Source organism: Takifugu rubripes, chromosome 14, assembly GCF_901000725.2.
Source record: "Takifugu rubripes chromosome 14, fTakRub1.2, whole genome shotgun sequence".
Classification (NCBI taxonomy): Eukaryota; Metazoa; Chordata; class Actinopteri; order Tetraodontiformes; family Tetraodontidae; genus Takifugu; species Takifugu rubripes.
In genome coordinates, this window is record NC_042298.1 from 11,685,579 (window position 1) to 11,708,666 (window position 23,088).

A 23,088-nucleotide genomic window follows, 5' to 3' on the forward strand; every position below is an offset into this window, starting at 1 on the left:
CGGGACATGTAGTCTTCTCTGTTCCATTAACACTGGCAAAGTTGAAGCGCATGACTACACATCCCAAATAATCGATAAGGCGAAAGCTATTGCGTAACTGTACCCATTGATCTTGGAGGGAGATAACAGCTGATGCCTCTAAAGGTGTCCGAGTTGCCCGATTCATCAACATGTGAGGAGGTGGGGCCCAAAGAAAGGCGTCATGATGCTGCTGCTATGGGGCTCCTTCCATAACAACGGGACAATGAACAACCTGCAGCAAATAGACGAGATCTCCATCATCGCTGCACTATTTTTTATTACGTTCTGGCCACATTTGATACGGATGAGAGACTAATAAATGTTCTTTGTTCTGTATTAGAAACATGAACCTTCTGTCTGTGTCTGTCTGTTGCAGGATTACATATAACTGTCTTAGTGAAAGAGGTGAAAACTGATCACATCTATTAATTTAATTAGTGCCATAAACTTTAACTGTTAGCATCATATTTACACAGAAAGTTATTTATTATATGTTTACTGCACATATGAAACAGGTTTCTGTTCCTAAAATGTTATCATCAATTGTCGGAGGCGGTGTAAAGCTGACATTTTTAGGTATTTTAGGGACCAAAAGTAGAAGAAATAAATGTTTTTATTTGGTGGAATAAAGTCCATCTGATTTGAGGGCCAGTGAGCATGTGGGAGAAAATATAATATATAATGGTGGAGAGCAACATGCAGCATGTGAGCTGGGCAGAAACGCAGATCGGTGCTGAACCAGCAAGTTTCCATGTGCAGTAAACAGCGTCACCTAGTGGAGAGAGGTGGCTACAACTGAAGAAATCCATAGATCATATAAAGATAGTTAGTCGTCTATGTGTATAAAATATCCCATGCATCATGCAACATGACAGGATTCATTCTCTGCAGCCATTGAGGTCAGATCAGACAATCCAACGATGAAAGGTCCTTTCTTTCACAATGGGCACTTTATTTGTATCATGTTACAGTTCTGTGGTCACATAAAGCATCTTCTGTGGGCATATATCATAATCACAAAGACATTTAATTTAAATAAATGATTGTTACTTTTACGGCAACTATTTTATTGCATGGATAGAAGTTATAATAAAAATTAGATTCAATAAAATAGAAATTATATTTTGATGAAAACAATATTTTCTAGGTACTAAGATAGAAAATAGAGAAGAATCCAACTATGGTTCACCACCTTTCCCTCTTAACCCACATTCAAATTGCATTATTATTTGACATGTGGAGTTTTCCTAAAAGTTTAAAACATACAAATTAGGTCAGTTTAACCTTTGCAAATGTGGGATTTCCCGACAACACTGTGGGCTGTAATCTTGGAGTGACTTGAATTGACATATTTTGCCAAGAATTATTCACATAAAAATCTCAAATTCACTCTGGATCTATTTAATTTTTCATCTAGCTTGTGTTTAATTTCTACAATGAAAGCAGTTTGAAGCAGCTGACTATCTTAAATGACTCTAGCAAGCGTGAGTAAAGTAATCTCTGGCATCTTCTGTGATAGAAGCTCATAAAGTGCTCTACTATGTGTTTTCTGCCAAGTAATGAATTAACCTGCATGCATTCAATAACAAGGCAGTTTCAGCCGAGAGTCGTAGTCCATCACCGTGGAAACACTGCGTCAGTGCAATCATTTGTGTCTGCTGCGCACTTGAAGCAGGGTCGGCGTCTGCTCCATGATCCGCAGTAAAAGATTATCAATGTAGTCCTCCAGGTCCCGAACCTGGGACTTGACCTTTCTCAGCTCTGCCTCGCACTTTTGCAGCTGCGCCTCCTGCTGCTCGGAGGCCGCCTGCTGCTTCTGCATGTCCATCTCCTGCTGCAGGAGCAGGGAGATCAGCTCCATGTTGGTCAGGTGCTGGTACTGGGCCGACCGGTCCTCGGTCACCTCCTGAAAAAGCGCAGGTGTTGCTAAATGTTAGAAATCTGAATGGGTTGATCTTGACTGAGGCGGTTCAATGATGATATTTTATGGTTTCTTCAACAAAATCCAACCAAATCACCTTCTTGATCCATGAAAAACTGTAGAACATTTCAGTCTGTTGCATCAGAAGAACAATTCCATCTTTCTAAAAGCAGATAACTCTAATCTGGGCCAAAGAAGTGGGTCATTAAGTGGAGTCAGCAAGTCAGCATATCTCCTTCCGATGTTGAATAAAAGCCCAACAGGAAGCTGCCAACCAGAATAAAGCATCTGCAGTTGTGTTAGGCATACCTGAATCTTTTGAGGCTCTGCTGTAACCTGCTGTGCGCTCCATCCTGGAGCGATGGTAGACTTTAGCTTCTCCAGAACTGAGCGACTCTCCTTCTTCTCTGACTGGCCGGAGGTTAACGGCTTCACTGGATGAGTTCTGTGAAAAGGTCAGTACAGGGACTGTGTGGTAAAACATGGCAGAATTTCCACTCACTCAGCCGAACTTCTTGACTCGAGCGGCGATGGATCAGAGGTTTCAGCGAGAAATTTGGTTAAAAAAGATTATTTATTTAAATAAAACAATAAACATCAATAAACCATGAAAACCCTGTATTCAATTATTTTCCACAATATATCAGTGATCTATGTCCAGCTTATTTTAAAGCAAGAAATAAGCAAAAGCTTTGGTTTGTTTCTATTGATGGTGTTGCTAACTGCTAACTATAGCTAAAAGCTATAGGAACTGCAACAAAAAGTTTTTGAATTGCAACTGCAGAGCAATTTGATGCGTGACTGAAGCATCCATATTTCCAAAGTGGCCTTTAGGTAACATACTATTCTCTGAGGAGAGAAATTGCAGTTTTAAAAAAAATCAGGATCTAATTCAGACACAACTGTGTGGCGGAACAAGAATAAAACCGTACATGTCACTGAAAAGCTGACTCATGAGATGTGCGGCATAAATGTGAAGCAACACCAAGAGCGACGCAGCAGGTATCATCCAGCCAGTGTGCAAAAGGGGAAACAAACAACCTGAAATCATAAATGCAAACAAGCCAGCCAGCAAATAAAGAAAAGAAACCGATGTGGAACTCTCAGCTATGCTCTGTTCTAGTTCGTCTTGAAACAACCTGCATGTCCCAGTGTTGAGGGGTCTCACCTGCTCTCCAGATGAGGCAGGTTGCTAGCTGGCTGTGTCTCCTCAGGCAAAAGTGAGGGCAGTGCATCAACCAGGGACTGGTCAGTGTTGGAGGTGGAGGTGGTGAAGGAGGAGGAGAAGGAGGAGGAGGAAGAGGAGGAGGAGGTGGGAGCTACTGTCAGAGCAGTGCGAGCTTCAGCACTGGGCCCTGAGGGATGCAAGGTTGGGCCAAAGGGATGGGCGGGGTGGGGCTCGGAGGAGATGGTGGGAGATATATTTTCTGGTTCTGTCTTTGAAGGGGTTTTCCTAGGTGGTGCTACTTTAGCGTGGAGGTCTTCGAAACTGACTTGAGAGAATTTGGAGGAGTTTTCGATCGACGGTGGAGGCGATTTTGAACGGGACTCCGTGTCTGGATGGGCCTGCGCTTCGTCAACATGATCTCCATGCAGATCTGACTGATTTTTACACGCCAGTATCGAGGACAGCGCTGACTTCACAGGCTGGTAGGACAACGGCCCCTCATTGGCCCCTGAAATACTTTGAACAAGGGACAGCAATTGTTCAAATCCTCCATCGTCCCTGTTGTTTTGGCTGCTGGGGCTGCTGCTGCTGCTCTGCCGGGACACTCGTTTTGGTCTAATACGTGCACTGATCACTCCAGGGAATAATCCAGCTGGGTTAGGCGGGCTGGGTTTTTCTTGTAGGTTTCCATTGTCGTCAAAGTCTACAGGCGTCTTCTTAAAATCAGCAAATAATCCTCCTGTATCAGCTCCTAAATCAAGAGCTGGGGAACAGGATCCTTGATTTGGTGGTTTCACACTACCAACTTCACACTGACAAGATTGGCAACCCAGTGAGCCTTTGCACCGTTTGTTCATCAGTGTGGTTATTTCAAAAGAAGAGTTCATCCCTGGAATGTAGGTGTCCTTCAAAGTAAACACCTCGGGAAGTGCTTCTGCTTTACCAGAACCTTTCAGTGTCAGTTTTGGAGGAGTCTCTCCACAATTTCTCACGCTTTTGAGGATGTCAGCCGCCTCTGTCTGAGAGGAACTCTCTGAATCAGCAAGGCTGGAATCACAATTCCTCACATTCATGTTCAAATCTCCCAAGTTCACATTGTTTGTGGGCGTGGCTCCAAGAGGAGAAGCTTCTGCTTCCTCCATTTGTGGAGCTGGAACATCTAGCACCTTTAAACTTGGTTTTGAGGGAAGAGATGACAAGTTGAGGAGATCTTTAACAGGCTTTCTGGAGGCTGAACTGACGGATGTGATCTTACTTTTTGTTTCTTCAGCATTGATGGATAAATGATGAGTGCTGACTTTAGCTTGTCGGTAGTTCCCTAAACAAGCACGTCCATAGAGATCTTGTTCAAACAACATCCCGCCCAAACAATCTCTGTTATCTTCCAAAGGTTCGTACCTGAACTTTTGAAGCTTTTCTTCAGACATGGGCACAGGTGAGGTGATATCGGTGGAAGGCTGGGAGGTACAGCTGATGTCCGACGCTTCGCTGCTCGTGTGAGAGTCTGGGAAAGTGTGGTGGTCACCTTCTTTCCCACGATGCCGTGAGGCCACGCCGGTCTGCGAGAGGAGGAAGGCTTCTTTGTGGACTGCTAATTCTTGACCTCTGTGCAACCAGCCATCTGAGCACATTTCATTCACCGGAGCTCTCACAGGTTTCCTTGGAGGCAAAGGTGGAGGCTCCTCATCAAACGTTTGCAGCTCTTGTGCATCGTTAAATATGAAGGAACCACAGCCGTGAGATGAAACTGGACTAGTGCTTGACTGTTTCGGAGGAAGACTTGCTTTTGGAGAATTGAGACGGCTGGATGCAAAGGCTTCGAACGAGTCTTCATATACTCCTGTGCAATCTGACAAGGACTGTAAACCCTTGGAGGGGTCCAATGGACCTGGCGTGAGCAGCTGGGAGGGGAGCGATATCTGTCCAGCTATAGGTCTGGGGCGCTCCCTCTTTATGTTTGCATTAGCATCGTGAGCAGGGCTAGCTGTGTGATTAAAGGGGGAGTAAGAGGGTAAAAAAGGAGGAGACCTCTGGGATTCTTCAGCTAGAAGCTCCTCAAAAAAGGGGTTATGTTGCAAGTTTGGAGGGAAACTGTTCAAAGGTGGGACTGGGTTTGTTGAGGGAGAAAGATGATTGTCATCTGATGAGAAAATACTAGAGGGGGAGGTAGAGGGAGGGGAGCACAGAGGTGGCACGGGGGAGCGAGGAGGGATGGGAGGGGGTACGTCTGAGCTGCTTTCTACCTTAGGAGAAAACTCCAGCCTGTAGAGGAAAATAGCGCATAATAACTTAGCTTAGTTCATAATGTGCTAGGTTACCAAAAGGGGAATGTATACAGACAGACAGTAACCAGAATATGAGTGATATTGTGGAACTTTGTTTGCTAGAAGAGCAGAGTAACATCAGCTGATGTAAAACTGTTCAAATGACGTGAAGAGTAACAGAAATTGAAGCAGAAACCATAAAGCAAATTTGCAAAAATAATCAAGCAAATGCTTCTCTATGAGTCATGCGCAGAATGAGTTTCTGCGCATGATGCAAGATCGTTTTAATAAATGATGACGAGTTTTCATCTTTAATGGAACTCTTGGAAAACTGAAATGGTGAAGTAAAGCATCAGTGCGTAGCATGAGATAACGATACAGCATGAATCCAAAGTGGAGAAATCAAAGTAATTTCAAAGTAGCAGGCATAAGGGTCACTTCAAGATTACCGAATGAAGACGGGCCTTCGGAGCGTCTAATGTTTTACATTCAACAGCGTAGATCCCAGGGGTGAACAGGGATGCTCCAAACTCACCTTGGCTTGTTTTGGGAGTCACCAGAACCAAACCAGCCTCTGAGCCTCCTGTCAGACAAGGAAGGAGCCTGGTTCAGGTCTGATTTAGCTGGGAGGGACTCACACCTTCCTGTGGAGAACAGCATCTTTCTGGGTTTCTTTCCTTTGTCTGGAGAACCTGCAGTAGAGGACACAGCTGGGGTCGCTCCCTGCACAGGCTGAGACCCCGTCCGAGCCGGAGGAGATAAGGAAAGAGGGTCTTTCTCTTCCTCCTTTTCTTCCTTCTTCACCTTGTCAAAGGACCAGCGTCTGCCCTCAGCAAACGACCCTCTGTCCTCACTCCTCTTGGTGAGGTTCTGAAGAGATCGTGAGAGCGGGGTGCACTTCTCCAGCAGGACCAGTTTGCATGGATGGGCTGCAGAGCCCCTTGGAGTGGAGGGCTCCGAGTCGTACACGTGGCTCCCATTTATGCAGACGGAAGACTTGGACTGGGTCATGCTCGCGCCTTTCAGAGACTCCATCGCAGGATTTGCTCGAGAAAAGGATGTTTTGATTTTGCTTGCCTCGTCACTGAAGGCCCGTTTGTGTGTAAGAACATTTGTGGTGTGCTGGCTGGTCAGAACTGTTGGAAGAAGAAAATTAGCCTCGTTATCTGCCAGCACACATGACAGATGGCGTCCTGGCCTAAACTCACCTTTTTTAGCCAAATCTGTCTCTCCATAAAGAGCATCCACTCTCACTTTGGTGGAGTAGATGGGCGAGCTGGGTGGGTCCGACAGCAGATCCAGACTGGGAGGAGGCTGATCACTGGCCACTGAAAATCCGCTCCCCTCTGAAGCCAGCGATGCACATGACCTGGTGTCAGATGACTTGCGCAGTTTGCCTTTCAGAAACTCTTTCATCTTGCTCTTCTTCTCCTCCGTTATCTCCGCATCTGGTGGCTCCAGGGCGCCTCCGCCCACTTCTCCCAACGGTTGCCCCAGGGATCCCGAGAGGGCGGCGTATCGTCCTGGCAGGATAGCCGAAGAAGACTCCACGTCCCCCCTCTTCCTGCCCGTGACCCGGTCCTTGAGCTTGCCAAAAACGGAGCGGGGCTTGTCCTTTATGGTGAGGTCAAACATGCTGGCCGTCATGTTGTTGCGAGTGAACTGCACCGTCACTTGGAGACCTCCACGTTCCTTCTCCTTTCTTCCAGACTTTGAGTTAAGCTTGAACCATCTAAAGCCAGAAAAATGACAAAATGAGCTCACAACCCACCCTGATTTCCTCTGATCAACAATTTCCTCATATCCCTCAGTAACAATAATACCGGATAAGGGACTGATACCCGAAACAAATCGATTTCCACGCTTCACAGCAGGAAATCACACCCAGGAACATACTTCATGACATGAGGATTATGCTACCCTCCATCTCTGCCTGCCTCCTAAATCCTTTAAGTGGAGAAACGAACGTTCTTTAGAGTCAAAACTAACAGCGGGAGTTCGCTGAGGAATGAAAGACAGACGGGTTGTGTTGCTCATAGAAGAGTTTCACGTTTCACTTGTGAATCACCTGTGGCACAGCTCTAAGCACAACCAGGTGCATCACATTCAGAGCTGCAGAAATTGTAAGAATATTCATCAAGAACACGTCTGCGGTCGCTATCAAGACTTATCTGGCCTCCTCTGCTCTTCTCACTTATTTAAAAGAGGGGATGGAAAAATGTGGCTTTTTAGTGATTAACATGATTTGGAATCTAACGAAATACAGTCAGCAAGATTAAATATTGCACTGATAAGAATAAGTCACTAAATACGTTATAGTTTCAGGAAAATGTCTCAGGAAATCCCAATTATGCATTTTAGCAGCTTCTTTTCCAGGTCGCTGCTGCTTTTGGAATCTTTTACAGGCAGGAATTAATGTAGGTTTAAGGTTTAGTGCAGCTCTACACTTCTGCTATTTATTCTCCCAGCTGTTAAATAATTAATACTGAGTGCCTGGAAGACAGTTTTCTTTTCTTTTTTTTAATCTGAAACTGCCGCCTTGTATCATCAGTGATAATATTCTTGGTAGAATGTTTATTTATTCATTGTATAATATGTATCAAGCACCTCTCCAAAAACCTGCTGCACAGCTTTACACGTGTTATAAGTAACGTACTCATCTCGAGGACACATCCCCTCCTGAAATATCTTATCAAGAGGGATGATGGCTTGTCCCAGAAACACGTCCAGTCCGATCAGAACCCGGTGCATGACTGTCAGCACCAGGTCCGCGCTGCCCGGTGGGTAGGCGTCCCGGCCACCGTCCTCCAGGATGCCCGGAAGCAGCTCGAAAGAACACTCCTCGTTCCACTCGGGCACCTCCACCTTCTCCACCAGCCCGGTCGTGTACTTTTCCTTCCCCACCTGGATGATGGTGTAGAGGTATCGGCTGCCATGCTTGCCCTTGGTTCGGAGTCCTCTAGCGCGGAGGACGGTGACATTGACGTGGGTGGGCACCCACCTCTGGTCATCGTCCAGATCAATCAGGGACATCATCTTGGACGGCTTCACGATGACGCAGGCGGATTAACGGTCCTTTTTCCCCCACCTCAGCGCCCGACAGAAGACATAATGTCCCCGCCCGCCTTTAGTTTGTGCGCTGCTGAAAAACGCACCTCTGCACTGTCTCCAAAGTCGCCTGGTGCGTCTCAGCGAGTTTAAAGCTCTCCGGAAAGCAGCCCGACTAGACCCGTGATCAGCTGGAAGCTTTTCCAAAATTCAATCAATACAAACCAAGTTAGGCGAAGTGCGCGTTTTAGTCCTCCGCCGCATCAGTCTGCACGGTGTCCCAAATCTGTTCATCGTGCTCAGGCCCGCCCTCCTCCCGAGCCAGAACAGCAGGCCCGCATACGAGAGGGCTCAGCTACCCCTCGCTGCAGCAGAATTAAAGAGGAATACGCAACCCAAACAGTCAGAACCGCACACACCCCTGCAGGCTGCAGATGTCCAGTCAGCAAGCGTGACATCAACGCATCATCGGAACTCTTCGTGAAAAGCCAGTTTACGGAACTTCAACACGCCCTCCTTTTAACTCCGGCCAGCTGGGGTATTATTAATAACCGGTAGCCCGGTCGTTGAAATAATTTAGAAGTTAAATTAATTTTGTGTTGCACCGCCATCTAGTGGACACACATAATAGATCGGTGATTATTTTTGGAAATCTGGTTCCAATTTCCACAAAACGAGGAAAGTAATGGATCAGAAAATGTAATTTAGCTCTCAAAAATGAAGCTTTTTCTTCCACTTACAGTAAAGATTTTTTGTTCCAGATTGTAATTCTTAAGGAAAAGATAGATAGATAGATAGATAGATAGATAGATAGATAGATAGATAGATAGATAGATAGATAGACAGAGCAGTAAACTAGGAGACAATAATGCATCTTTTATTATTATAAATAAAAACAACAGAATCTATTAACTTTGATTTAAAAAATCCGACTGGTGTTTCACAGTGTTGGTAACAGCCATCTAGAGGAGTAAATATCAATAAATGCTCACATTCAGAACAGGAACACAACAACAGAATCCCAGCGTTTCAGGCTTCTGCGGCGCATTTCTACTTGGCGAAAGATTTCAAGGACACCTCACAACATTGCGCCTTAAATTACACGTTTACGCAGCACTTAACAATCCAGTACATAAGAAAGGGACGTTATGGAGACAGAAATAATAAATAACACGCATCTACAAACAGAAGTGGTCAAATTCTGGGCAGAATTCTCATTGTGGGGCAGCTTTAGTCACAATAAGATTCACAAAAGTGCACATGTGCAGAACTTCAGGAAGAAGCAGCTGTTTTTTTCCCACTCTTGGATCACGGACTAATTATTTAAAAGGTCTATTTAAATATATTTCTGATTATACACAATCAATATTTTACTTCTGCGAAAGTCTTGAACAAGATTTAAGGCGGTATCCTACGTTATCCTATATAAATATATAGGATAAATAAAAATTCACCATATTTATTCTTACAAAGTCCAAAAGGTGACAACACAAACCAACTAATTTTATTGTCCTTTTAAACTATAAAGAACCAATTTGAATTGAGCCTAAAAACTGCTGAAAGAAGCTCAAGCTACATTTGTTTCAACCAAAATTGAAGTTGAACATGAGCAAGTTGGAAAAACTTCACATATCTTCAATATGTTTGCCGTTTCTTCCCCTGCGAATAGAATGGACACATCAGAAGTGATTTAAATGAGACAAGATGGATGCATCAGGAAAGAAATCCTTCAGAAAGTAACGGTGCTGAGCCGGAACGATCCTTTTCTGAGCCGCACCACTTCATGGAACATGTAAAAACGACCTGAAACACCCTGGAACTTCTCACTCCAGACTGGCCCGGCTGCTCAAACCATAGAAAAAGTCACAAATGGAAGACTCAAATTTAGCGTTTGAAATTTCAAGTATAAAAATAACAAAAGGCTATAAAACTAAAAATAGATAGTGCTTCAGAGGGCCAATCCTTTCTGCTTCATCCCATCCTGGAATGTTTTCCTCCTTTTGTGTGAGTGAGGATCAACGCGTTCAGCTGTGCTCTCGTGTTACAGGTTCTAGTCTCTCGCGTCCTCTTTTAGCATCAGTCCGATTGGCCGTTCTGGAAGCCCTTTAAATACAGCTCGTCCTGGGACAGGTGTCCGTCAAAGCCGTCCATGTACAGGCTGCTGGTGCTGCTGCCGCTGCTGCACAGGAAGGTGCCGACCGCTCGGCCCTGGCGGGCGTGACCCACCGCATCGCTGAACACCTTGTTGATCTGCTCCTCCGAGGGCATCCACCAGTCTGGGTTTGAGGCGCAGTGCATCCTGATGAACTCTGCCGGCAGGTGGAAATCTGAGTTACTACCTACTAAACTGCGTAGGATCTGCTGACATCTACTGGTGAGGATGGGGATTGCAGGACTCGGAATCTTAACACCGTTTTCAAGGGTGTCTGAGACCTTCATTTACAGTCGAGAGTTGTTGTTAGTGGATGAGTAGAAAATGGTATTTCAAATGTAGCTTTATTATTAAAAAAAACCCAACAACTAATGACTAGTTTAAAGTGATCAAAATCATGATGTAGCATGTGAAGCCAGGGGTCAACAGCATGCCTCCACTTCCTGTTTTCTACTCTCACGCAGTCCCACAAGGTTCTGTGGCTGGACCACAATGTTTTCTGTGTGCACCAGTTCTTCACTCGCTAAATGTGATGCCCTATTTAAGATTAATTTGATAATGACTTCATTTGATATTACAGAGAATATGCACTGTTGTTGCCAATCTATCCTATCATGGCCAGAGCGTCGAGTCTGTAGGTACCTCTGAGGCAGCTCACTTTGACCGGGTTGAGCGGTCGTCTCTCCAGGCCGGAATCTCCCGAGTGGACCGAACGCTTCCTTTTGCCCAAACCACAGGAGAACTTGAGCTCATCAGTGGTGAAAACGTAGCGTATCAGGTAGCGCAGCAGCCGCCTGCCGTCTTTCTTGGAGGAGTTGACGGCCTCGTCCCACTGTTTATTAGTGATGAAGAGAGGGTAGTTCTCCAGGAGCTGTTTACTGCCCTGTGAGGGGGAATCAGGGTCGGGGATTTAGCTACTGCACCTCATTAATATAACCTTTCACGCAGCTTTCAATGACTGCTTCAATCCGTAGTAATTTTTAGAACAATACAGACCTCAAAAACTGTTTGTCGTTCTTCTTCCTGTGGAGACAGAAGAAGTTAAAACAGTCAGAACAAACAGTCAGAACGTTTCAAGCGGCTGTGATGTGACTGTTTGGGGGCCTGACCTCAGTCAGCTGCTCCTCCGGCAGCGTCTGCATCAGCTGGTTGTTGAACTCAAGAACGCTTCTGAAGTAGTCGAGAACGTTCTGACAGGGAACTGCGTGAAGAGAAGCCAGCGATTTTACAAACACAGCATCCTTTTGAAGAAGAGGGGATGAAAAAATTGCACTGCGACAATCTACCGAACAAATACACAGAAGGAGCGAGGGGATTGGCTTTGCTCTGGTTACTTTGGCTCAAATAACCCTGGAAATGAAAGGCAGCTGGAAGAACAGAAGAAAATATTTGGACAAATCTGCAGAATGAATCCCAGCAAAAAAAACGGCCCTAAAAAACATCATTGCGATTAACTAAAGAGAAAATATAATGGCTTCAATCCCTGATTTACTCTAACCTTTAATGAGTCAGGACCTGTAGTAATCTCCGGATTGTTTCTATGGATACCTACTGAAGAGGAAAGAGGAAGAACCTCAAAACAGGTAGCAAAGGAGGGAAACTGACCCCTTGTATGAAGGGAAGTTCTTAAAGAAAAACAAGAGCTATAGAGGGAGGTGACCAGCAGACATAATCAGACCTAATTACAGTCATCTACCAGGGTCACATTCTGCAGTTAGAATGTGTTTTCTTTGTCCTCAGTATGAACAAAAACCTCATTATGCACCTGGAATGTTCTCCAGTCGAGTGCGCAGGTCCTCGTTCTCCTGCTGCAGAGAGAGCACCTCCTGCTCCAGCTCCAGGCAGCGCGGACAGCAGCTCTCCTCCTCCTCTTCCTCGGGCAGCGTGGACGAAGGGTGGCCATAAGAGTCCGAGGGAGTCGGCGAGCCCCAGCCTCCCAGGCTGCGTCTCATAGGAGAAACCCCAGAGCCGGGCTCCGCTGGAGGACACTGGTCCTTCTCCAGATGTGCAGCCAGCTGCTGCTGCTCAGAACCTGAGAGGAGATAGTTCTGCAGCGAGTCTGTGAAGATGCGGAGGATGGCGGAAGTCTGGGTTTGGCTGGAATGGCTTTGCTGGGCCTCCTCGTCCACATCTGTGGTGGAGGAACTCTCTTCAGGTGCCGACTTCCCCAGCGAGGAGCAGGGAGGCCCCTGCACCTCCGCAGCACCATCCTCGAGCTTGATGTTAGAGGTGAAAGAGGAAGAGGAGGAGGAGGAGGAGGGCTCCAGGAGACGGCCGTTGTTGAGGAGGCTAAGGACACGGCTACACTGCTGAGCAAAGGCATCGAGGATAAGACGGTTCTCTGAGGGAAACAGATTTTTAAAATCAATCCTAGTAATCAATAGCAGCAGAATCGTATTCCACACTCTGGATCTTTATCAGCTGTAACCATCAGCTGCTTCTGCTTGCTGTGAGAAATTGCACATTCTCCCACTTTAACTATACATTTTTCCACTTAAACTGCACATTCCTCCTTTCTAACCTCACATTTTGTCATGTTAGCTGCTTATTTTGCCAAATTTCCCAGTTTTTTTGTTTCATTTGATGAGCAAGTCTTAATGATAATTTCCTTTGGGATGAAAAATATTCCATATAGTATGGCAACAATTTGCATCCATGTTGTGGAATTCAAACCTTTTCTCCTTATTTCCTGCAGCAACACTCATTTCTACTACTACCTATCTTTGAAAAAGAGGCGCTTTAGCATATTGGACAGCAAATGAACATGTTAAAAACCAAATGTTTTTGCTGTTTTTGCTACTTTCCCCCCTCTTTAATGACCGGCCTCCTCCATCACACCGCTCCTCTGAAGACAGACGTATCCAATAATGCTGCTTCCTCATAATAAACTTAAAATTTCGACCTCAGCTGAGCCTCAGAATACTGTATCATTGCGGCCACATCTCCATCTCATGATCACACATTCCTTCACACGTGCACGTCATACAGATGAGAAGGAGATGAGGGCGGATGCCGCTGCTGCACCGGCACTCAGATCTGTCTATCAGTCTGCTGCAGATGTGTCGCATTTATTAATATGCATGCTGTCTGTGTTTACCCGTGGAGATGTGTCTGATAGTCCCCCCACCCCCCACCCCCCACCTTCCCCACCAACCTCATAAAATTTCATTAGAATCATCACACTCTGCACATGCTAATTTATGAGCTTCTGTTTGTTTTAATCACAACTCTGGGAAAACTGACGCAGTTTGTGTTGTTGTGAGCTGAATCGAGCTGTGAGCTGATCCCTTTTTTGACAGAAGGACGTGAGGTTAATCCCAGAAAGGAAGTAGGTACTTATGCACATTGGTGACAGGAGGTGGGCTTGTTTTAGGTTTTAAAGTAATAAAACTCAGGAATTCTCAATTAAAAAGGTGCGGCTAGAGATTTTAGAGATGTAGATCATAGAGATAAGGAGAGCTCTCTGGAAAGGCAACAATAACCAGCGGCAAATTGGATCTCTGCTGCCAGCCTTGATAAAGAGATTAATATCTGGTTAGAGGAAGAGACGAATGATCTTTAATTTTGTAACTGCCACGATTGGCTTCATTGCTTTAGTCCCCCAACGTGCAACATATTTGTTTCTGGGACCGCACAGCCCACTAATGAACAGCAGCTGAGGAGAAAAATGAGCGTGAAATAATGTATTTACACACACACACACACACACACACACATACATACACACACACACACACACACACACACACAAACACATACAGACATACACATACACACATACACACAGAGTTAAAAATAAGTAAACACACAGAGGCCAATACACAATCTCATTTTGGCACATGCACACTGGAGATGCAGTCTTCTCTCATTATAGCAGCAAATCAGTCATTAACTGGAAGAAAAAAGAAATGTGAGAACAGATGACAGAGCAAACAAAAGACATCGACTTTAAAAAGAAACCGACCAACATGTTTTTGACCTTATTTCTCCTTTGAGCTGGATTTGCTTTCTGTTAACAACAACAAAAAAAGACAACCAAAAATATCTAAATCTAAACTAGGCGACGCACCAAAAACGCAGCAAAGATGCAACTCTACCAACCACAGTCATCGAACACTGTCCGAGTTCGGAGCCCACCTGAGCTGATGCTGTAGGTGCAGTCTGGAGAGAATCTGGGCTCCGCTCCGCCGCTGCCGCTGCCGCTGCCGCTGCCGCTGCCGCTGCCGCTGCCGCTGCCGCTGCCGCCGGCGCGGCGCTGCTGCACAGACGCCGTCGCCGCGGTGGCCGCGGGCGCAGAGGTGGACGTCGGGATCCTGCTGCTGGGCCTGGTCTCACAGGGGAGGCGATGCTGCTGGCTGCTGCTGCTGATGGCGACGCTGGGCTCCTGGAGCTGGTGCAGGCGCTGCCGCGGCGGCGGCTGCTGATGGTGATGATGCGGCGGCTGGAAATGATGGGGCTCCTCGGGATGAAAAGTGAAATGATGCCCGTCGCCAAAGAGCGGAACCTCGAGCACAGCGGACCTGTCAGAGCGCGGCTTGCCCCCCAGCCGCTTGCTCTGGAAAGGTTTCGCGCTGCCGTACGGACCCCGCTGTTGTCGGCACATCTTTGGGGCGCAGGGGCCTTCATCTGCGGGCTGCATCTTTCCGTTCATCCCAGGTGGGAGGGATAGGTCAGTTGTGGCGTGCTGGCAGAGATAAGAGCCGTCAGGCGGTGATGTCTGGCTCAGTTTCCCATGCACGGTCTGCGGGATGGGCTAATTTACTGACAACCTTGCACTCCAATCCCCAGTCGGGAGCTCCGATATCAAGACCTTTCCAGGGGGAAATTGAGGCGGGACTTGTGCACGGCTGTCTTCTTTGTAGCCGTCATCCACTCCGAGAACAACAGGACTCCAAATGTGTGTCATTGAAAATACCTAAAAATCGAATTCTTCGGCGGGGAGGAGAAACACAGAAGTCGTTTCCCTGAGCAGGTTTAAAATTACAGGCAAATACACAAAAGTGGGAGATTAAAACCGAAAACCTGGAGTAATTGATGAAATATTTGGAACAAAGCCTGAAAAATATCTACATTGTGAAACGAGATACATTAAAGGATCGGAAATCCTCATTTTATGCAGACTTTTATGAGATCGGCAGCCGCCAAAAGACAAACGTGGACCAGTTTGAAGACCGTCGCCGCAGACGGCCAAAAGTTTGAATGACCACACGGGGGCGCTACATCAACGGAAAAGAGCCAAAAGCGGTGCTGCTGATAAGCATCAATGTTTATGATTACAAGAGCAGCGATTGTGTTTCTCTGCCTAAGCCGTGTGTAATAAGTAATTTAAAATATTTAAGAATTGATAGAATTAAAGACTGCTGCAGAACGACGAGACACGGCGCTAAGGTCATGCTTGCTCTTCTAAAATGACTTCTATTTGATTAAATCTGTGTGCAAGAACCAAACTTATGTCTCTCTCGTTCTTTATTAGAGATGTTTTTGTGGTGCTGTAAAATCGAATCTAAAATAATTGCACTATGATCTTGAAGATTATAGATGAATAATCATCAATACAAGAAACACAGGCTGAATTTACCGACAAATACATTGTTTTCAATATTTTGAGAGATTGAGTTTCTTTTCTATCTTTTGTTGATTTGTTATAATACGCTATAAAATTTGTGTTGTAATTATTTTTTTTTTTTTTTTTTTTGCGTTTTCCTTATGAGAAATTTGCTATCTATAAATGACAAAACAACCTAAAGAGCATCGGCGCGCCTCTGCGCCGCGAACGCGCACGCCCGTTTCTCGGGCGGCGGTGGCGCGCACAGCGCTGGAGTCACAAAAGCAGCCTCTCCGCGGAGCTGCGCGCACAGACGCGCAGACAACAGCGGCGGCAGCAGCACATCAGGAGGACATCGAGGCGTCAGTCCTGCGTGTTTAGGGTCTGAAGTTAAAGCGGAAGCTAAAGTGGCACAAAGAGAAGAACCAGCCGGGTTCTCTCAGTCTGCAGGCTGGAGAGGTTTCGTCTTCAAACTGTGTGGAAAGGGACGATGACAGTGACGTAGGCTGAAGTTTCTCTGATTGCAAATTGACCTCCATGTGGAGCAGATAACTCCGACTGACGCTGTCCGGGATGGGGCGCCTGCTGAACTGCCTGCTGCTCGGATACCTGACCTGGAACCTGCGGATATCGGACGCACAGGGGGAGTACTGCCACGGCTGGCTGGACTCGAGCGGGAACTATCATGAGGGCTTCCAGTGTCCGGAGGACTTTGACACCACGGACGCCAACGTGTGCTGCGGCTCCTGCTCGCTGCGCTACTGCTGCGCGGCCGTGGACGCGCGGGTGGACCAGGGCAGCTGCACCAACGACAGAGAGGTGGACAACACCGAGTTTGCTGCTCGTAAGTTGAATTCCCTGCTCTCCCTAAATGCCCAGTAAATCTGATTATGAAATGACCCCAGCACAACGAGTTATTGTTATGTTAAACCCCCCTAAATTACATGTTTAGACTGATTCTTGCCTATTGAGGACGACCTTTGACCTCTGTATTTGGAGGAACTATTACATCAGTTAAGACAGCAGGTTTCAGTGCCTTGCCCGAAGGCCAGTTCAGGCTGCTGACAGGTGAAAATAATGGAACCGATGTAATGCACCTAAAATAAAACCCATTAAAATAACAAAGTTTTTCTTCAACATCTGTGAGGTTGTTTTTTTTTTTAAATTAATATAACTGCTAAATGAAAATGATATTCATTTGAGAAGAAGAGCTTTAATTTGGTCCATTTTACAACTCTTTTAAAGCAGTTGAGGCACCTGCTGTCTGCTGTGATTGCATCTTGGCTCATCAGCATCAAGCATGAAGGTTTTTTTTTCTTTAAAAAAAAAAAAATGCAATTATAAGATCAATAGCTTCAAAATGCCCACCGTCATTCATGTCTCCAGCCTTCAAACGCTGCCACGCACAAACGCACTTACTGCGCTGCCAAAAATAAACCTCACAGCGGCTCTTATTTATGCCAAAGCAGCCTCGGCACGATGAGACAGAGGCTCATTTTCTATGGATTCTATTAACATTTAACAGGGAGAGTGCCACATTAACCCCGCGTTTGCTGGGAAACCCTCCATAATAGGCCACTTTAACCCTGGGTTTTCTTTAAATTTCCCCTCAGCACAGCTGCAGCTTTGATTGAACGGCCTGCGTGCTCGCAATTTCCGATCTCCTGTTTAAAAATAAATAAACTTGGGCCGATTTCCTCCCAAAGTGCATATGGGCGACATGTGTAACATGAGCTGTTTGTGTTTTTCCAGCAGGAATGCGTCTATTAACTTTTTTTAATAATGGGGTTCAAAAGCAACGGCCTGCTCGAGTCACGTTTGGTATCGCGGAGCAGATCCTCTTATTTAGGATTTATGAGCACCACATAAACATGTGTTATAAAAAGAGAACACAGTTCAGCGTCTGTCACCGAAACTCCTCGAGTGTAATGAAACTGGGCGAAACCAGCAGCTTAATCATGGCAAAAATGAGTTTTGTCAATATCAAATTTGCACCATTATTGTCTTTGGGAATGTTGTGGTTTGTGTCACAATTCCTCCAAAACTATGGTTGAACTTTTATGATTCTGAACCAAGGCAGATTCACCAAATAGAGTAAAAGTGCTTCTTTTTGTTTAAAGCATAATAATAATAATAATAATAATTAATGTTTTGTGGAGGAAAAATGAACTTGCCGAATATGCTGAGAAATCATCTTAGCTTGTGTTATTTTGCATCCTAAATTAGGAGCTTCACCTCTGTTCCTTCCTTATCTGCCTGTTTCCTCCCTTTAGAGCCCGTCTACGTCCCCTTCCTCATGGTGGGAAGCATCTTCGTGGCCTTCGTCATCGTCGGCTCCCTGGTGGCCGTCTACTGCTGCACTTGCCTGCGGCCGAAGCAGCCGACCCAGCAGCCCATCCGCTTCTCCCTGCGCAGCTGCCAGGGCGAAACCATCCCCATGATCCTCACCTCAGCCCCCCCGAGCCTGCGCGCGCCGTCGCGACAGTCCAGCACGGCCACGACCAGCTCCAGCTCGGCCGGGGGCGGCAGCTCCATGCGGAGGTTCTCCATCGGAGGCCAGCAGCAGCAGCAGCACGGCTGCCTGGTGTCCGCCACCATCTCCTCGCCGGCCTCCACTCCCACTCAGACCTCTCAGACTCTGCCTCCCCCTCCACCTCCTCCATACTCATCCCCACCAGCGACCTCAATGTCTGGAAGCATCCAACACCCGTCTTCCCACTCCCTGCAGCTCCATCAACCCTCTCACCCCTCTCAGAGCGCCGGCTTCCTCCTGCCGCAGCAGTACTTCTTCCCCCTGCAGCCTGACGCCTTCACGGCAGCCAAGGGCTTCGCTGACTTCGGACAGAGCTGACAGGGCTCCTGGCGAGGGTAAATAGAGGGATTACGCCATTCTAGAGATGCGAGCCAGCGAGGAGAGGAACCCATCACAGCCCTGCGGGTGGAAACTCCAGACGCAGAGAGCAGACAACACTGCTGCCGCGGCAGTGAAGCTCCATGACCTCTCGGGGGACAGTTCAAGTCGGGAATATCGTGCACTTTCACCTGACTGGCCTCCATTTTATACTCCATACACGCTGGCAGACGTCAGAGGAAGCAGAACTGTCGCAGATGGCACTGAATCTGTCACCTAATCATTGTTAAAGGTAGTTTTTTGGAAACCAGGGAATTTGACTCTTGTATCTGACAATCCCAAGGACCTCTGATAAAGGATCTAACATGCAAAAGGCATTTTAATGTAGAGGAAATGTGAACTTTTATACGGGCTTTGTACAGATGTTGTATTTGCAGCAAATAAAATGTCTCAAAACTTATCAGAAATAAATACTGTAAAGAAGGATCTGACATTTGAGGAGAAAAAGGCCCCGTCTTCATCATCACTCAAACATAAAGGAAACCGGAGCGGCCCGTCTCCCTACCTGCCGCTCATTCTTGCGCCAGACTTCCCAGCAGGAATGCAGCGCTCAGATCCGTCATTGTCAGTGTTCAACGAGCATGGCGCGGTCACAGTGTTAAAACAACTGGCCCCAGAAACAGAGGGCCAGGCTGCAGCAGCAGGTACCCACAGAGAGGCTCCTCTTCCCCCGCTTATCTGACTGTGAAACCGAGCTGGCTGCCAGTCCCAACTGTCCCGTCACAGGAAGCGCGTTATCACCGTTAGATCATAAAATGCAACTTCCAAATTCAATTATCTCAGCGATTCCAGGGCCGACTGTTTCAGGTGTTGTTTATACCGACGGCTGCCAGCTTCACCTTTGAGCTTTCACGTTCCGCGCTTGGCTCGAAAAAGAAAAACACAAGCTGTGAACACGCTTTTTAAGACACATCCAAAAAAAAAAAAAGAGTTTAATACTTTAATGTGTCTGCCAGCTCTCTGGTTTCTTTTCCAAGTATTCATGAAGGAACCCTGATTATTGCTGCTCACTGAAGGCCTTGACTTGATTCCAGATCACAGTAATCATCAGCATTTAGATTCCTTTCACACATGAATCAAAGGGGAATGAGATGTCTCCCATGTGCACGGCACACTTCATGCAGGATAATAAAGACCTTAAATTGCCTGGATTATATATCTTTTTAAAAGAATTCCAGCTACACTTTATAAATGCCTCTAACTGCTGGACAAATCTAAATATCCTCTCAAATGACCATCATAAATGACGCCTCATCAGGTGTTATTTTACGATCAAATACACATTCAAACAGTCATATTTTACCAACGCTGTAAAAGAAGCCAATGCTACTTACAATTTTACTGGAACAAGACTGAGGAAATATTGGGAGTTAGAACTTTGTGGAATCTGAATTACAGTTGCTGGTAACTGAATAAGGCACCTTGGGGGAACCATTAACTGGCACGCATGGTTCCTCCACGTTTTCCACCTTTTAAGAAACTTTAAAGATCAGCTATTTCTCCCGATAATCCTTAAAAATGGAAACAGAAGAAATAAATACATCACCATCACCCATTTGCATGTAACAGTGAGGGGAAAAGCAACATTAAGATGCATTAAATCTGCCAGTCAGCATGAAAAGGCTCAAATATGCTACAATAGCGTCACATTTTGACACATTTATTCACCATTAACGCACTCATGGGATCTACTGCCGAACTCACTGGTTTCTACATGTGAACTTTAACCCCATTAAAGGATGGCAGAGTGTCGCTGGTCCACTGTCGTACCAGTGAAGGAGGTTGTTGGTCTAGTTTGTTTGTCTCCCTCCTTTTCCTGTTTAGGTTCATACTGTACTGGACGTCCTGTTTGTCCCTCACACATGGACACAAGAAGATGCAGTGATCTCAAGGCTGATAAAGTACAGAACCCCCCCAATAACGGCACCAACGCTGGTGTTGTTCCTCCATGACTGTAAAGTTTATTTCAGCAGTCCTTCATGGCAGTAAGACAACATGTATACATTTTGCAGTCCATACATGCAGAACAATCATTGACCAAAAATGACAGGAAAGAAACGGATCTTTAAAAGCAAAGTTAAAAGGTGCGCATTCTCCTCTTTTTCGTAAAGTGATCAAAGGTAGCACGGATAACATTTCACAGAACGGTTTGTGTTTCACTCATGCAGCTGGTCGACGACGACGGGGTTCATCGGGATAAAAGAATTCCACATTCGCACACGTTTCCGACAGGATGACGAGCGTTTGTGTTTAATACTGAAGAGCGAGCCTGAACCCTCAACAAACACACAACGGCTTTCCTGTAGAGCAGAGGAACGGCTGACAAACGCGCGAGAAGAATTAAATCCTGAAATTAGAAGAATCACAGATCCACCACTGGAAAAGTACATGTCAGCGCAACATCTCGTGTGGAAGCGAGCCGAGCATCACTGCCTCCCGCTCCTGTACAGGCCATGCATCAGCGCGCACGAGTACACCACACCTACACTCTGGGACAGACAACTGAGCAAGCGCTACATACACGCCTGCGCGCGCACACACACACACACACACACAGGTAAAATAGACATTAGTTATCAAGACGCCCAGTCTGACACAGAGGACAAAGACATGCAGTGCATACAGGGACGTTATCCACAGTAGAGGTGACGCACATTCTTTTATACGCACATACACACTCACACATGCACGTGCAGGCAATAAAATAACACACACTCCCTCAGAAATCTCCCATAGGGAGAAGAACGCAACCGAAGCATCAAGTAGTCGAATATAAATAAATCAAGCTGTTACAATATTAACAATAACAAGACACTTAAGAAAGCTCACTTTCCTCATTCCATCTCTTCCATCCTGCCACTTTCTCAGAGGAAGAAATCAAAAAGAAAAAGGTTACAGACGATTCAGTACAAAGCCGGTCAATGCAAAATTCATCTCCAATATAAAAATACAAATCCACAAAATAACTATAGAGACAAAGTCGTTTTAATTACGTCATGGAGTTTTCCTGGCTAACATTTCTTTCTCCCTTTTAAGCTAATGGCACTTATGTTAGATAGATTAAATCTCCAGGTTAAGGGGAAGCTCCATCAAACCTTCAACGGGACCGTCAGGGAGCTTCTTGCACACGTCTACGAGAACAATTGTGACTTCACACGCGTGCCACAAGGCACCGCAGTTCCAATGAGTGCAACATTGTGGTGAGGAGACAGTGATTTTGTCTTCAGCAGGTGTGTGTTTGTGGGTCTAAGCTGGCTGGAACTTTTTCTCTTCTTATGGGGAAAGGTTTTGTAGGCAGGCACCATTGTGATTGTTGAGACAAGCGTGATGGGTGGAATACGTCTGTCAGGACGGTCGGTTGTGGGAGGCAACTGTGTTCAGACGAAAACGAAATAAACCCAGGCGTCGCCTCTACAGACCGATATTGGAAGGATGAAGGCATGAGTACGTGTAAGGCTTTACACAATTGATGAATCCTTAAGTGCAAACAAAACTAATAGTAACAAGTAAAAGTGGTCCGTTTGGATTACATTTGGTTTAAAGTTTCCCAATTTTCACTAGTTCTTGGTAGATTGTACAGACGACTGCTTTGGCAATCTTTGACAACTACAACCTCTCTTCACCTTTATAACAATAGTTTCCAAATTGAGCAGTTTGATTGCAGTTGAGTGAAATGATTGCAGACGTTCCCTCCAGCAGGCTGAGTGAGAACATTGGAGAACTTCAGATCACAGAAAGCACAGTGCTCGACTACATCCGACAGTGAACGCCACTTCTTCCTCTGTTTTCCCCCCCCCCTTTTTTTTTTTTTTTAAAGACAACTTTATGTCACTCTCCTCTATGCCTTTCACATCCACGTGCAGAAATCCAGCCTCTGCTGCAGGCGCACGCGTGCACGTCAGCTCCTTCCCCTCAAAATCTTGCCGTGCGGCGGGAGGTTGGCCGGCAGGCTCACCACTCGCTGGTCCTCTGCTTGGTGGTGTCGTAGGCTCGGATGACCTCCGACTGCGACACCACTCCGTTCTCGTCTTGAGAGAAGGCGTAGCCGTCTGAAACGA

At 46.1% G+C, this 23,088-nt stretch overlaps 4 protein-coding genes across 13 annotated transcripts in view; 1 reads left to right on the plus strand and 3 right to left on the minus strand.

The window, feature by feature from the left end:
• Positions 1-929: 929 nt before the first annotated feature.
• rab11fip5b (RAB11 family interacting protein 5b (class I)) lies at positions 930-9,172 on the minus strand. Of its 2 annotated transcripts, none has more exons than XM_029847521.1 (6): positions 8,648-9,172; positions 6,583-7,106; positions 5,910-6,510; positions 3,111-5,372; positions 2,252-2,387; positions 930-1,927 (listed from the first exon to the last, which is right to left on the minus strand). In XM_029847521.1, exons 2-6 carry the CDS (start codon positions 7,019-7,021, stop codon positions 1,667-1,669), a joined length of 3,699 nt encoding a protein of 1,232 aa, XP_029703381.1. In that variant the 5' UTR covers positions 7,022-7,106; positions 8,648-9,172; the 3' UTR covers positions 930-1,666. The 2 variants fall into 2 exon arrangements, with proteins under 2 accessions (XP_029703381.1, XP_029703380.1); XM_029847520.1 differs by having other exon boundaries at positions 8,031-9,172.
• Positions 9,173-9,283: 111 nt separating this feature from the next.
• bend4 (BEN domain containing 4) lies at positions 9,284-16,013 on the minus strand. Its single transcript, XM_029847522.1, has 6 exons — positions 14,712-16,013; positions 12,340-12,915; positions 11,684-11,775; positions 11,571-11,597; positions 11,217-11,457; positions 9,284-10,731 (listed from the first exon to the last, which is right to left on the minus strand). The coding sequence occupies exons 1-6, from the start codon at positions 15,223-15,225 to the stop codon at positions 10,499-10,501; spliced, it is 1,683 nt and encodes a 560-aa protein (XP_029703382.1). The 5' UTR covers positions 15,226-16,013; the 3' UTR covers positions 9,284-10,498.
• A 390-nt stretch (positions 16,014-16,403) lies between these two features.
• On the plus strand, positions 16,404-19,471 carry shisa3 (shisa family member 3). The gene is made up of 2 exons (XM_003970565.3): positions 16,404-16,963; positions 18,393-19,471. Exons 1-2 carry the CDS (start codon positions 16,693-16,695, stop codon positions 18,968-18,970), a joined length of 849 nt encoding a protein of 282 aa, XP_003970614.1. The 5' UTR covers positions 16,404-16,692; the 3' UTR covers positions 18,971-19,471.
• A 1,499-nt stretch (positions 19,472-20,970) lies between these two features.
• Positions 20,971-23,088, minus strand: part of atp8a1 (ATPase phospholipid transporting 8A1) — a 69,031-nt gene continuing 66,913 nt past the window's right edge. For all 9 annotated transcript variants that reach the window (XM_029847027.1, XM_003970622.3, XM_011610897.2 and 6 more), the window contains one exon: positions 20,971-23,079. In XM_029847027.1, the coding sequence (XP_029702887.1) occupies positions 22,982-23,079 (98 nt within the window). In that variant the 3' untranslated portion in view covers positions 20,971-22,981. The remainder of the gene's footprint in view (positions 23,080-23,088) is intronic.

Bases quoted from the DNA above. Each gene is read 5' to 3' on its own strand.
- bend4 (XM_029847522.1), bottom strand. From the start codon at position 15,225: ATGAACGGAAAGATGCAGCCCGCAGATGAAGGCCCCTGCGCCCCAAAG. The intron at 11,776-12,339 runs GTGCATAATGAG...CTCTTCACGCAG, and splicing joins TCGACTGGAGAACATTCCAG to TTCCCTGTCAGAACGTTCTC. The intron at 11,458-11,570 runs GTCTGTATTGTT...TCCCCCTCACAG, and splicing joins AACGACAAACAGTTTTTGAG to GGCAGTAAACAGCTCCTGGA.
- shisa3 (XM_003970565.3), top strand. From the start codon at position 16,693: ATGGGGCGCCTGCTGAACTGCCTGCTGCTCGGATACCTGACCTGGAAC. The intron at 16,964-18,392 runs GTAAGTTGAATT...TCCTCCCTTTAG, and splicing joins CAACACCGAGTTTGCTGCTC to AGCCCGTCTACGTCCCCTTC.
- rab11fip5b (XM_029847520.1), bottom strand. From the start codon at position 8,410: ATGATGTCCCTGATTGATCTGGACGATGACCAGAGGTGGGTGCCCACC. The intron at 6,511-6,582 runs GTGAGTTTAGGC...TTCTTCCAACAG, and splicing joins GACAGATTTGGCTAAAAAAG to TTCTGACCAGCCAGCACACC. The intron at 1,928-2,251 runs GTATGCCTAACA...GCGCTTTTTCAG, and splicing joins CAGAGCCTCAAAAGATTCAG to GAGGTGACCGAGGACCGGTC.